This window comes from Patella vulgata, chromosome 5 (assembly GCF_932274485.2).
Source record: "Patella vulgata chromosome 5, xgPatVulg1.2, whole genome shotgun sequence".
NCBI classification, from domain to species: Eukaryota; Metazoa; Mollusca; class Gastropoda; family Patellidae; genus Patella; species Patella vulgata.
The window spans coordinates 21,875,595-21,891,647 of record NC_065883.2 but is presented as its reverse complement, the minus strand read 5'-3'; the positions used below and the strand labels follow the sequence as shown (position 1 = coordinate 21,891,647).

Here is a 16,053-nt window from a genome sequence, read left to right as displayed (position 1 = left end):
CATGGGACTGACAAGGAATGTGTACCGAATAGTTCGGATGGGACGAGTATCAAACTCAAGAGCACGTAAAATAATCCCTGAGAGTTATAAGAAAAGAAGTCGGGGGATGGGGGCATAAAACAAAAAAAGTTATGTATGTCAGTTTCAGAGTTAACATTCTTTAAAAATAAAAATTTAAACGAATTAAAGGATACTTACACGGCTGAATCTACCTTCCCATTGGGATGGGCTGTCTGAAAATAAAGAATCCCAAAAACCAAATTAATACTTAATGCAATTTTTGACCAGAAATTAGTCCCACGCGCGAGTTATCACAATTTAAAGATGGCGGCGATGACGTCGTCCTCGGTTCCTGGTGCATATAGTGTTATGGTACTTACAGTGCCGTTTATGGTTTTCAGTGTTAATTAATATATCCAGTGATGCAGGTACTTTGTTATTATTACTATCGTGTTATATACTCTTATCGAAAAACTTAATTACATGTAACACAATTGAAGGGTTGGATGGCCGAATGGTTAGCGCATGCGCGTTGTATCATAAGGTCTGTCATTGAGTCAACTGGCGTGGTTTCGATTCCCCGGTTGTATGTGACAAGGTGTAGGGTCGCTTGTCCAACCTTTTATGCTGAAATGAAAATAATGTTAGTTCACATTTCCTAATGATGCACACTAATAAACAAGGATGTCTATCTGACATTTTGAATTTTTTGCCAGACATATATTAGAAATATCTTTAAAAACACTGATACACATTACTGTGCCAGACAGAATGAAGACAATAGAGGGATTGTGCCTGACAAAGCCTGAATATGCTCCTGACTGGAGGGTGGGGTGGACGAATGGTTAATGCGTGCGCGTTGGATCAGAAGGTCTGTCATTGGGCTAATTGGAGTGGTTACGATTCCCCCGATTGTACATGACAAGGAGTAGGGAGTGGGTTTTCTCCTGGTCCTCCGGTTTCCTCCCACTGCCAAAGACCCCCATGAGCAAGCGAATTATTGAAATAAAATTGAACCATAAGTTAGTCCCAAAATTAACTAGTTTGTGTCGAGTGGACGTTAAACCCCATTTCTCTCTCTCTCATGTAACACAAGTAAATCTTTGAATTTTAAATATAATACATACACGGTGTGAGATTATTGACGTTATATTCGCATAAACATTATCTTGAGAATTTATAATCTATAATGCTTTCCCTAATTTCAAGCGAAGAAAGTTCTAACCCAACAATGTCCTCATTTTTAAATTGGAAAGGAACTGACGACCACCTCCCCGCACCACCCGCCTCGACTGTCTCACCCACACTGGCCCCATAACGTATTCACCTGATCCTATTCCTCTACATTATGCTAGCCCAGGTTAGGAGCAGAACAGTAGGACGTTAAACTCCATTTCATTTCATTTCATTTCTACATTATGCATGAATAAAATAGAGTTCACGTTTGTAGAGATCACGTTATAGCTAACAACCTTGTTTTGCGCCCTTTGCATGTCTAATTGTATTGACATATCTTTAGGCATATAGTAGTAAATAAAGTATAGAGCTTACTGCAGGGTCTTGGTAGCTGCGCCAAAACAGTGCAGAACACTACAGCAACGAGAACTATCAAAGACTTCAGCATGATGCCAGCCGATCAGTTAAAATGTGATGATCTTGTGAGAGTTTTCTAAACACTATCTTATAAAATAAACAGCTGTCAATTTCCATGAAATTTACCACAGATAAACTAACAAAGATAGTCCCGAAAATATTTTGTTTTGTACAAAATCAACTTATCTTTGCAATAGACAGTCTGATGCAATGCTGTAACACGTGGCTCTTAATGATATGCGAATTGTCACCTGTAGATATATTTTATTGTAGATATATTACTTACACGTATATATGCATGATGCCACATGACCAAAACAACTTAGGCTTTCACTATAGGTTTCCAATTTCCAAAGTCTTAAATCTGTGCAAATTTTTATCCGAATACAGATGTACAACAAATACTCTCAAAGTACATTACAATGTTAAGTAAGAATCTAATGATGCGGTCGATTTATTAATAATTCTGTTTTATGATCTGCCTAAATATAGTACATAACGTAAAGTCAGCTTTGGATAGAAAACCGATAGACAAAACAAGAAACCACAAGTACGAAACTGCCGTTGATAATTCAGAAACAACATTGGATGTTCTGTTTACCAAATTGTCATTTCTGTCACTTACATCAATTTTTTCGGTTGTATAGGGGATAAGAGACCATTTCAACGATTTGAACAAGTTTGGGTTTGACGTTGATGATGTGTTGTGTTTTGTAAGGTGTTGTTACTGTGGATGAATATATTTAATTATGACAACATTTGTTTTAAGTGACATTTATTTTCTTTTCGCCGGATTATTGAATTTTATTTTCGGGACAGTCCAGCGAATGATTGAACCCCCACAATTAACAAATAATAAAGATAATGTATCATAGAAAAAACCAATTTATTGATTTGAACTGATTAAAGACCGGAACATCCAGATGGTGGAAGGAAAGCATTTGGATCAGAAATGCCAGCTTTGATGTCATAATATCTGAAATAATTATAAACAATATAAGGTGCAGTGTCATTATAAACAATATAAAGTACGTACAGTATAATTACAAATAGTATAAAATACAGTATAATTATAAACAATATAAGTATAATTATAAACAATATAAGTATAATTATAAACAATATAAGTATAATTATAAACAATATAAGTATAATTATAAACAATATAAGTATAATTATAAACAATATAAGTATAATTATAAACAATATAAAGTAGAGTATAATTATAAAACAATATAAAGTACGGAATAATTATAAACAATATAAAGTACAATATAATTATAAACATTATAAAGTACAGTATAATTATAAACATTATAAAGTACGGGATAATTATAAACATTACAAAGTACAGTGTCTAATGGATCCTATGAGGTATTCAGGTATATAGCGAACAGTCTATTTAACGTATAGTCATTGGCAGAGCCTCGTCTAAGGATTTGGCCGTGCGCGGCAATGTCGGGCGAAGCCCGACCCGCGAGCACCGTAGGTGCCAGCCGCTCGAACACCGCAGGTGAGAGCTCTCGCGGAGGTCTGGGGGCCCCAATTTTTTTTTGAAAATTACTCCTCTAGACTTGATTTCTGAGCACTTAAAAAAATAGTTTCGGAGATTTGATACACTATTAGTTTTGGCATCTTGTTAAAACATGGATTGATTAAAAATACCCTGTAAAATCGAGATCAAAACACTGCTGCGGCTGACCCGCAGACAGAAATATACCCATAAAACAATCAGAAAGACGATTTTGTAAACCTACGCACCATAATATAGTATTGGCACATGGGAAAAACCTTGTCAGCGATTTTCAAAACGTATGTATGTTGCCGCCCAGTCTTCAACTTTTGGGCTCAGTAGGCGGCACAGTTTGGCTAGTGCGCGGCGGCGGCGCCGCCTAGTCACCATGTTAAACGAGGCTCTGGTCCTTGGACATGATGAACCACAAGTGGAATTTGATTTATTTGTGTTGTAAAGATAAGAAAGATATTATCACCCAGTATACCCAGTGTTTCGCAGTAGAGCCCATTGGTGGCACGCAAATACTTATAATATATAATATAAATCGTATGGGCTACGTATGGAAATCTTTCAAGGTATTATGTTTACTTACAGAGTATCTTCATAACCGTATGTAGGACTATCATAACCAAATCTCATGGGAATACAATCGGGTGTAGATACAACTCCAAAATATCGTCCTGTAGAAATAAATAGCATTAATTAATTTATCTGTTCTTCAACACAATATACAGCCCCGTAAAAATAAATAACTTTAATAAATTACTCAATAAAATTAATTAAGAAATGAAATGGGGTTTAATGTCCTACTTTTCAGCACCAACCGGGAAAAAGAAGACGGGTACATCATGCAGTATGCTTTGAGGGTAATTTTGCCCCGACACGGTCATTACGATATTGAGACTGTGTAATGATATCAATATTGACCAAATGCATCATAATTGAGTTTTGGTAATAACGTCCCGATAAAATGTCTCAATGACAAGTACGATATGAACAAGGAACGCCATTGCCGTCAGAGTGGAACTGTGACGTCATATCAAAATCAAACTCATCAATCGATGCGCAATTGCCCAAGGAACAAATGAAATGAAATGAAATGGGGTTTAACGTCCTACTGTTCTGCTTCGAACTGGGCTAATGAAGACGAGCATACGCCATACAGTGTGCTATAAGGGAAATTTTGCCCGGACAGCTGCACTACGGCCTACTCTTATATCGAATTCCAAAAGTAAAGGGATCTTTTACGTGTACGCCATATTACGTACCGGCATATTACGTTACATGCCGATTGTTGCTGGATTGGCTGAGCCGCAGACTTTTTTAGTTTCAAGAAGAGCAAGATGAGTATCTCTTGGAGCCCAGTTGCTGCCAGGCAAACGATCGATTAATTTCCCCGATCATTTGGGAGTTATGACCCTGTATTGATATCAACATTGATGTTTATTTTTAGCATTGTGTTCCTTTAACATGTTTCCCAAATGATGTGAATTATAATGACATTCGACAGCGCCCAGATTTGGTAAAGCATTGTTATACCCAGTATTCACCCCCTTTAATAACTAGAATCCAAAAGTAAAAAACTTTTATATCAAACGGTTCTCGGTTAAATTTACCTCCTTCATAAGATCCTTCAAATAATACAGCAGACACGTGTTCATTTGGTAAACCGGCTAAACCAATGACAAAAGAATCTGTAAAGGTGGCATCTGATGGTAAACCAATATCTATAAATGGTCTGGTTAAGGCTGTGACATTGCAAGCTTTGGTTCGAAGATTCACACGATATTCTTTACGCTGTTGCAAAAAGAAACTTGGAAATATATTTGGTAGCATATAAACTATATATTTGGGGTGGGGTGGCAATATCAATCTTCTTCGATTTCTTAGAGACATACCTTGCAGAAAAGAAAAACGACAGATAGAGAATCAGAAGAATCACTAACAGCAGAAACAACAGATAGAAGAAAGGGCAAATAGAGAATCAGAAGAATTACCAAATAACAAAAGAAAAGGCAGATAGAAGAAACATAAAGAAACAGGCGACAGCGAAACAGCAGAATCACTAACAGAAGAAACAACAGATCTAGATAGAAGAAACGGCAGATAGAGAACCATGCGTTATACCAGTGATTCGTGATGTTCAAAAATTATTTAGTATTTTGCTCAGAAATGGGATTACAATTTAATATAACACCTATTATTGCAATAGATGCATTCAATGGTGATCTACAATTAGTAAAATTTATAATTTTTATATAGCATAACATTATACTTTTTATCTTTTTTTTTGTGTAAATATTTAATTCAGATTTGTATCTGAATACGGAGTAGGGATTGGGGAACAGGCATAGCGTATTATTATACTAATGATTAGTTATAATTTGGGATCAACCTTTGAAAGAGATACGCTTCTTTGTTATATCTAAAAAGTGTTTGTCATATAGATTGTTTTAATACTTTACCTCATTGAAGAGTCTAAGAACATCGTAGTAATCTGTAGTTGCGTTTCTATCAATTTCCTCCCTTTCACGTACCCGTCTGCCGGTGGCATCATAAGCTATCCTTGCATACCTGGAGTAGTTTGTCGAACGATCGAACTGAAATACGTTGGTATATATTTTTAAATAGAGAATTATATAACGCACAACATTATAATTGTCTGGGCGTAGTTGTTTGGGAATCAAGGTCACATTTGAACAATTTATCGAAATAACATCAAACAAATGCACATGGCATTGCCGCCGATTTGGCCCCTATACATATATGCACCTGAATGAAATGAAATATTGTCCCAGAGCTTCTGATTTTATAAAATTCTCGTGTAATACCCTAGGATCACCTCAAATTGGATGTTGTCTTCTCTGCGCACCACCCCCTGCTCAAATTCCTGAAAACGCCCATGCTTGGGTAAACGTAAAATATTTCTCGGCAGTTGGATAGTAGACGAAAACGCCGCTGCCCGGACAAAATTGCAAACGTGACCACAAAAAACGGTCTTAAAATCAACGAAAAATTGTGTTGATATGAATAAACGATTTAATAAAGTGAAAGATATCAACTTACTCGATTGAATCTACCTTCCCATTGGGGTGGGCTATCTGGAGAAAAAAAAATATAAATAAATGAATTTTATTACAACTAAGTTTAAATTGTTTAGTGTTAATTAATATATTTAGTAGTACATATACTTTGTTATCCAGGAATTAATAGAAGACAGAAAATTTCCGGTGGGTTCGTTTTGCCCAATGCCAAAAATAAGTCTTTTTGATCGAAATTGAAGGCGTATATTTCTTATTTTTAACGCAAACTTCAATCTCGATCAAAAAGACGCATTTTGCAGGTATGTCCATTGGGCAAAACGAACCCACCCTAAAATTTCGTACTCCCTATCATATCATCTTTCCAATATTCATTATAAAAAAACTCACACAATGTTACTATTACTGTGTACAATTAAAGCTACATTATGGGAGATAAGATACAGGGATGGCAGTTCTCACTGTAATAGTTAAAAACTAGATAGTGTAAAGGTAATTTGCTGAAAATTTCAGTCAAATTGATGCACTGTGAGCCGAGAACGAAGCGGGTGAAATTTTCGCATAGTCTCGGTCATCATTACTAAAATCATTAATATAAACAGCATTGTCTCGATTATCCATTGTTTTGATTTAATTATCAATGGCCGTTAAACGGCATATAGGAATCTAATCCAGCCAACATCGAAGGCTAGCCTTGACATCGAGAGTTTATTATGGTCTGGATAAGTTAATTAATGTCTAATTGATAATTTAGATAACATTTCAGGCCTAAAGAAGGACTTGTAATAAGCAGATTTTGCTCTTGCATAATGCATGTTTAAATCATCATTAAATCTTTGAATTTTAAATATAAAACATGCTCAGTGTAGGATTATTTAAAGATGCATTATGCTATGTTTCAAAAATAGATAATAAATAATGAATATGTTGAAAATTGCATTCAAGTTACTTTATTCTGAGCGAAGTTATGAGTGTTTGAATATGTAGCGTAGATTGTTTTATTATTGGGACTTTTATCTTCTCTGAGCGGCATTTAGCAATTGACACACGTAATAAAAACAAAAACATAATAGGGAACACAATTAATATGCAACACAACGAAACGTCGCTTTAATTAAAATATTAATTGTGATACATATTATATTTTTATGAAACTTTTTAAATCTCGCAGGAGTTCTAATCCATTTAATTCTCGGCCATCCTATGATCTAGAGATTTTATTATAGGCTTGTTGTATATTTTAAACCAAAATAAGGCCTACAATGGGCAGATTTAGCTCTTAATTGCCGTAATATTTGCATAAACATTTTCATCTGAACTACTTTCGTTTATTTATATCGAAGGCACTAAAACACCAATTTTCTCTTTGTTGAATTAGTAGTGTAATGACCAATCTATTGACCACAAACATGACCTATATCTCTTCCCCTAGCTAAGCATAATCAGAAAGAAAATGTCATCACAACATTCTTCCTCGTTTGAGGTGAGGAATTCACTTTATCGCTCATAATCTTGTGTTGTACTGTACTTTTGCATTGTTATTAGAAAACCTCAGATAACTTTAGAAATATAGTTCATGATAATAAAACTTAAAACTTACCACATGGTCTTGGTAACTGTGCCCAAACAGTGCAGAGAACTACAGCAGCGAGAACTATCAAAGACTTCAACATGATGCCAGCCGATCAGAAGGATTGTGAAAAATCCTGTGAGAGTTTTCTAAACACTTTCTTGTAAAATAAACATCTGCTTATTTCCATAACATTCATCACAGATAAAAAAAAGAGAAAAAAAGGATAGCCCTCGAAAATCTGTTAATTTGTGCGAAATCAATTGCTACTTTAAACTGGACCAAGGTTTTAAAAGAATTATATACAACCACAGTCTAGTCAGTCAGTCTGACGCAATAGTGTGGCCCGCGATTCTACAAAATGTGCGAACTGTCATCTGTGTATATAGCGTAAATATATTAAGTACACGTGCATGATAGCACAAATAGTTTTCCATCAAGGACATCCAGAATGTACATTTGTTATATCTGCATGTAGGCTAGGACTGAGCTGAACTAATGACAAAAACAATTTAGATCTACAATATGGGTTTCCAATTTCCAAAATCTGAATTCTGAACGTAAAGAAGGCGCTACTACTTACGACTGGAAGCCGGGTTTTAAAAAAAATGTTCTTTTCGGGTTTCTAGGACAATCCAGTCTGAGACCTGTCCCTTTACCGCACGACTGCGCGGTATCAAGGTGTTTCCAGATTGCAGTTGATCTTACCTTATTGCTAAGATCACTGGAAGACAAATCAAACGGTTTTAAATAAGGATGGGATATGCATGTGAAAATAGGGTTCGCTCTATGAATGTACTCATAGCGAGAGATAGAGAGAAATGGGGTTTAATGTCCACTCGACACAAACTAGGTCATTTCGGGACTAACATATGGTTTAATTTATTTCAATAATTCGCTTGCGCGTAGTCGTCTTTAGCAGTGGGAGGAAACCGGAGAAAATCCACGAGGTTGGAAAGGCGACCCTACTCCTTGTCACGTACAACCGGGGATTCAAAACCACGCCAGTTGACTCAATGACAGGCCTTATGATACAGCACGCACGTGCTAACCATTCGCCCCCCCCCCCCTCCTGCAATCCTAACAATCGCTACCAAACAATACCTACACATGCGTTATAATTGTCTGCATCAGCATCAGGTATAATGTATAAAACAATGACAATGTAATAGGAGTTTGTGGAGTTTCCAAAAAAAGACAACCCTTCCCAATGACTGGCCCCGTTTTCTGGACTTATTAAATGTCTCGCCACGTTTCAATATTTTATTCCCTTGACACTGATTAGCATAATAAAACACATATCTTGACGTGCACCTATATTCACATTTTATCTGAGTTTGAAATATTGCACCTGTCTTGAAAAACGAAAGCTTGCAATTTTAGTTCAAGTTAAGGCAACAATGACAATAGCGTTCTCCGGGTTCTTTTTCTTCAATTCTAATTGAAGAGCGAATGACCAGACTGGGCTTAAAGGTGCTAAATCTCTGTGATTTAATTAAAATAAAGTATTAAATTTAATTAATCCGATGTGTTCTATACAGTAACAATTTCTTAAAATGTCGGCTACTTTACCAATTTTAGTTTAAATTTTGGCTTACTGTGTCGACGGTGGTACACTGGCTATAGATATCATCCCACTAAACAAATTAACATATAAAATCACTCAAAATTGAAAATTATACTTTCAACCAAATAAATGAAATAGGGTTTAACGTCCTACTTTTTTACTCCGACTGGTCTAATGAAGACGGGCATACGGCATGCATGCGGGACAATTTGCCCGGATAGAGTTGCTACGGCCTACTCTTATATAGAATTCAAACCGTCAAAGCTTCTTTTACGTGCACGCCTCGGTTTTTTGTACCATCCGAACGACTATACATGTTCATTGCAGCTTGACGTTCTTACTATAATAGTATGACAATAGATAATGAAAAGTGAATAGTTATTGGTTATATGGATTATTAATTAGTCAACTCCCTATATCATCGCACACAAGAACAAACAGACAGCTCTTTATCTAAATCTTACATAATGCAGCTTTGGGGGGTTGGATGGCTGAATGGTTAGCGTGCGCGCGCTGTATCATAAAGTCTGTCATTGAGTCGACTGGCGTGGTTTCGAATCCCCAGTTGTACGTGACAAGGAATAGGGTCGCCTGTCCAACCTCGTGGGTTTTCTCCGGGTCCTCCTGTTTCCTCCCACTGCTTAAGACCCCTACGCGCAAGCGAATTATTGAAATAAAATTAAACCATATGTTAGTCCCGAAATGACCTAGCTTGTGTCGAGTGGATGTTAAACCCCATCCCTCCCAAAAAATGCATAGTCAGAATTTCAAATGCTGATTACTTATACGGACACCATTGTTGATAGTAATGCCGTTAGGTGATTTAAATTATCTTGCTCCAAAACTCGAACTTAAAAATGAAATTATTACTATGAGATTATTTCATTAGCCATCAATATCTATTATTGATTTTGCTTGTAGAATGTTTATTCTAACCATAATGTGATAGCAGATTCTTACCCGAGAAAGGAATTCCAGGGGGTCGGGGGGTATTATTCGGGTTTTAGTACTCTCCACCAGACATCAGTCCCTCCCCAAGACACCAATCCTCCTTTGACATGTTTACCGATCCCTCATATTGAATGTTACACGTATAAACTTTTAGGCTGTGACAACCAACGACTTTTATTGATACCCTTGTGTGTAATATGGGATTTTATTTAGGGCTCGTAATCAATGTCTCAGGGTATGTTTAAATTGCTGAAAGATTTCAGTGCTGTTGATTTCTCCACCACCTCATTCAGTATGATTCAAATGAGGACTTGTATCTTTTAAACTGCACCAAACAAAGTCAGGCTAACTGTACTGTATAGAACGCGACATCGTGTATACTTGATCTGGGCGCCTTGTCTCTGCAGGTTAGTCCATAAAATGTTTTGGAAACTTTCAGAAAAGTCACTAACCAATGAATTAAGACGAAGTTATTACTCATTTCACTTTTAATTGAAGGTTATTTCATTGTCCGGGTTACAATGGTAGACAATGACAGATTTTATTTCCCGCCACCCATCTTTTCCCTCACTGATTATGGACGCCCTTCTTGGGATTAGATTGTGAAGATTATAGACACAATGGTAAGTATAACGAAACTAAATAACTACTTCGTGTCGGTTTGTTTTCTTGAATTGGCCGGATTACTGTGGCGATAAGATAGCGGGTCCAGTTATGTTTGGGAGCTATGGTGTCTGGGTAAGCATGACACTGGCTTACTAGTCAAGAACTTCCAGGATCGATCCCCGGGATTTGCCAGCCCGGTTTCCCCGTGGCTGGCAGTGGTGGAAGCGGGAGGACACGAAAAACAGAAAGTCCAGCCTTTCAGATGGGACGAAAACAGAGGTCCCGTATACCAATGACAGTAAATATCCACTGACAGTTTTAAATCGAAATAAAAGTAGGCCCTAGATCCTTTGTCGGTTCCGATAGCGCATGCCCGTATCCAAACAAATAATATCGTGTGGTCTACAAAATAAACAAAAGCAGTTAGTTAAATACTACTAATTTATTTTGAATTATTTTTTCTATTGTTGACACTCTGTTGGTGGAACGAATACGCTTGGATCAGCAACACCCAAACTAATGTCATAAAAGCTGAAATAAAAAAGAATCATATATTACACATTTAGCATTAATAATATTTATGCAGTTTTATAAACAGCCAGTTGCCTCCAATCCCTCCCAATTATGTATTGGACGTTAACTTTGTAATAGACACCTCCCCCACCCCTCCGGCTAACAACTGACTTATTCGACCACGATACATCTCTTATGGAGACATTAAACACATCAAGAAGTTGAAACCGAAACGATCCCATACCCCCTCAGTCCAATCGGAGTATATAAATAAAACGCGAACTAGTAGCTTGTCTAAGTCATCGTAGGTCAGTTGACCACTCACACCCCATGGACCCCTTGGGAAACTAAAACCCATTGTCCGCTTTCTTAAATATGATAGTTATCCCCAGAACAGATGCCAAACAAACTCAGACTTACTTAGTTCTTACAGCCCCGGTTCTGTTACTATAGAAACCAGATTCAACTGGAACACAGTCTGGATAAGTGACTACACCGAAAAATTGATCTGAAATGAAGCGAAATGATTTATATATTTATATATTGGATTACATAGTCCTAAAGATATCGTGGAATGAAAACAATTACACATTTTGATTTCAAACTTTAAATGATTAACTGCGAGTTCATTTTGCTCCAAATTTATTCACAAATCTTTAACTTACTTCCCTCGAAACTTCCATCAAAGAGAACAACCTCGGTATACTCATCGGGAATACCAGAAGCACCAAGAGTAGCTTGACCTCTGTAGTTGGCATCTGGTGGAAGACCAGCTGGGATGAATGGACGAGTCAAAGGTGTGAGTTTACATTCACGTGTTTTTAAGTTTAATCTGTATTCAAGGCCCTGAAAATTGTATAATTAAGTTTACTTGTTTTGGTAGACTTTAAGGTTTCAGTAAATTATCTTTAGAAGGCATATCTGTACTAACTGAACTAGTATGCATGTACGCCCTACAGTTACTCGGCGTCTATTGGGAGCTTGAGAGCAGGGAATGCGCCAAACATGTGTTTGCTTTATGAGATCATTGAGTACCACCTTTACCACCCCACCTTCACCCCATCACAGATAGTAGTGTGCTAAACGCATTATTGTTAGTGGGGTGCGGTAGTCGATGGTTCAGAAGTCAAGGTATCCAATAAAATCTACCGAGTTCGAACCAATCCGCGAGCAACTTGAGGATTTTCTTTAAGAGTAGGCAGCAGCAGACAAAATTTAATTCTCTCAAATACTGTGACTATAATTCTAATAAAAAAAACGTATGTTAGTCTCAAAATGACAAAGGTTTGTATTGACGAAACGTTAAACCCCACCCTGATAAGTATTACTTACAACATTGTGTAAATAAAGAACATCGTAGTAATCAACTGTTTTGCCGATTTCAACTTCTTCGATTTCTCTAACACGTCTATCTAGCTCGTCATAACTAACTCTAGCTCTCTGAAAGAATTGTCGGTCACGATCATACTGAAAAGCAAAGACAAAAAATCATATAAATTCTGAAATTAGGTTGTTCATAAATCGAGAAGCATTTAACAAGTTGGCAATGTCATATCAGTTAACATTTTATGACTGCATATTATTTAAACTGACACTGCAGTACCATATACATTTACATATAGAATGAAAACTAAACTTACTCTGGATAGCCTTCCTTCCCATTGTCTTGGTGATTCTGAAGAACAAAACATAAAAGTAGATACATAATAGTATTTATATAAAGTTTGTTAAAGACTGTTAAACTACAATTGAATCGTTTTGCCATTGGCGTCGCTTTCTATATTGCAAATGCCATTTTAAAGCTAAGGCCAAAAATCTCATTCCCCAGGCCCTATGTCTCGGTCTTGGCTTGATTTTTTCCAACATTGAAATTTCGGTAATTTAGAACCTTACTCAGTAATTAAGCTAGATATGCTATGAGTTAGATAATACAAACCCCATACTGCACATAGCGATGCATCTACTTCATACCTCGAGAATACCTGTTCTCAGGCAGAGCTCAGCCTAAGTCTGGATGTACAAACCCCACTAAACAATGCTTGTTTGTACCATTTATCGATTACAAGGGATTTATTTTACTACGATATAGCATTTTCAAAGATAAAGCCCAAAAATATTCAGAAAAGTTACTTTACCACAAGGCCTAGGTTGCTGTGAAAGAACGGTGGCTACGGCAAAACAGAGAACCAACAGAAGCTTCATGACGGCTACGCGACGTGGAGTCGAATGGAAGGAATGAGATCACAGAGTGTGTCGATAAGATAAGAGAGGGACTATTTGACAAGGGAGATAAGGCAGGAGACTCAACAGTTGTTAAATGGTGGAGTTTTTAAAAAGATAAGGAATATATAAAAAGTCACATGATAAACATCGGGCAGTTATACAAGATCCAAGTACAAGGTCATGATATGGGATCTTTGTAAACCATCTGCTTCTTCTCATCAATAGAAGTGGGTCGATTTCTACATGTTTTAAAACATGTAACCTACTCCCAGAACGAACTCATTTTTTTCGGTCCATAAGGCCAGTTAAGTACATGTATTGTGTTGGATAATTGTTGGACTAGAAAATTAGATACGACATGAACTGATAGCACCCGAAAATAAACCGAAGAATAATGGCACAAAGAGTGTTGTTAGTTAACTGATGCCAAGACACAATGTACTTAAAATTATTAAATGTCGGGGCGAAGCCTACTCTGAATCCGTTTTCCAAACGTCAAGAGAAGCAAAAGGGTATAAAACAGTCTTAAATTCCACCACAATAAAGAATAGAGAGAGAAGCCCCCACCCCCACACAACCCCTTAGATAAAGTAAGGGGGCTCGGTTACAGCACTACACCATACCACTGACGGTATCATACATGTATTTTGCTAATGAAGGCATAAGAACTATGTCGTAAAATCGAAGTAAACAGTAATATCAGAACTAGTAGCACTTCATATAATTCAAAGTCAAAATTTAACCACCAATGGACATCGAAATCGTTTCATTATGCGCAATACTTTTCGGTGACGTTATATTCATTGTTCTAAACCTTCGGTGATCATTATGCGTTAAAAGAAAGTTAACAATGTGAAGAATGTGCGTTGCCAAGAGGCGGAAGTAAAAGATGGTCGTTTATTTTTGTAGCTTTCGCTTTTCAAAACATAAACGTTACAAAGCCACAATACGATAATTTTGTGGCGATAATACGTGTACACACACTACTGTGAAATCAGTTAGAATCTGGGTAGATCTTGAAGAACGTTAACTGGTTCAACTTTGCTGTAGCACGGTAAAGACTACACCCCAAAGCCGATGTTACAAGCATTACCACCTTAGCTCATTAATGATTGTGGTAATGTTCAAACCAAGATAGATTGGAAATCAGGATAAAAGGATAAATCAGAATATCTGGATAAAAGCAAAAAATCTCAAAAGGTTATTTTTGGTCCAAGCTTGGACAGAAGCGGATTGTAGCCAGTGACCACAGGCGGCAGCCTCCGGTCGAAATTTTTTTGCTGAAATCTCTGAAAAGAAAACTGAAAGAAACCCCAAATCCGGGGAGAATACTTGATATGGATCACCTGAGACAGGATCCCCAAGTCCAAGAAAAGGCCGCCGAATCGGATAAAAGGGTCCCTTTGGCTCCAGTTTAATTCTTGTCGAAAGACCTAATATGTATCTTGGGTTGTGCGCCGACCTATCAGTCCTCAGTGCCATTATGAACGGGGCGAGTTGTTACTGGCTTACTCCTTTTGTCCAAAGGTTTATCTTATAATTCAACAACTTTCCACTTATGTCCTGGGAGTAGATATATAACGATTGCAGAACCACTGTCCATTTAGAAACCTTCATCTATATCGAAAATACTCTTTTTGCACAAAAAATGCCTATTGATCGGCAATCGTTATGGGTTCAGTAAAGCCTTGCCAAAGAAACTTTGTGGTTTGAATAAGCTTCCCATATTCTTATTGTTATGTGTTTTACCTCAAATGCTTTACATACAATCATTATAACGCCCTTGTTTTTCTGTCGCCCTTGTTTTTCTCCGCAGCAAATATAAATAGGGTTTAACGTTCTACTTTTTAGCATCAACCGGGATAACGAAGACGGGCATACATTGTGCTATATGAGAGAAATCTTGCCTGGCTACGCTGTTATTTCGATTTCTTTTATGCGCACGCCAACGTGTACAAGAGACATCGGATTATCGACCAATCCGGGCCGGAAATCCAGAGGGAAATTTCGCGGCCATCGAGCTCTCGAAGGCCGGGCAAATGTTACCTCTCAGACTGCATGGCGTATGCCCTTCTTCATTTTATTTATGAGCAGAAAAAAACAGACGTTAAATCTAATTTCATATTTTTTCTTCAGATTTGCTCAACGGAATTGTCGGTTACCGTTGGTATCTAAATCAACAGAAAAGTGCCCCCACTCCCCCAACCCGTCGCTTAAGGTGGGAGGGGGACTTTGAAACGAGCCGCCTCTGGCAGCTAATCCTTTAAATTAGCCCCGAGTTATAATCTTAACGTTTTAAAAGCATACAGAATCTCATTGTCTGGATACTAACCTCTACATACATTTAATGAATTTTGTGTTGCGTTATTCTTTCAGAAGTTGAAATGCCAACGTTTCCCGAATTCCTACAGAGTGGGTTGGAAGCAGAATACTTCGTAAGTGGAGTGAGGCAATTTTGCATAAAGAATGACAA

At 37.2% G+C, this 16,053-nt stretch overlaps 1 protein-coding gene across 1 annotated transcript; it reads right to left on the bottom strand.

The window, feature by feature from the left end:
• Positions 1-11,271: 11,271 nt before the first annotated feature.
• LOC126822328 (mammalian ependymin-related protein 1) lies at positions 11,272-13,650 on the bottom strand. Its single transcript, XM_050551144.2, has 6 exons — positions 13,493-13,650; positions 12,998-13,032; positions 12,690-12,824; positions 12,023-12,203; positions 11,778-11,865; positions 11,272-11,375 (listed from the first exon to the last, which is right to left on the bottom strand). The coding sequence occupies exons 1-6, from the start codon at positions 13,557-13,559 to the stop codon at positions 11,306-11,308; spliced, it is 576 nt and encodes a 191-aa protein (XP_050407101.1). The 5' UTR covers positions 13,560-13,650; the 3' UTR covers positions 11,272-11,305.
• Between the last annotated feature and the right edge of the window lie 2,403 nt (positions 13,651-16,053).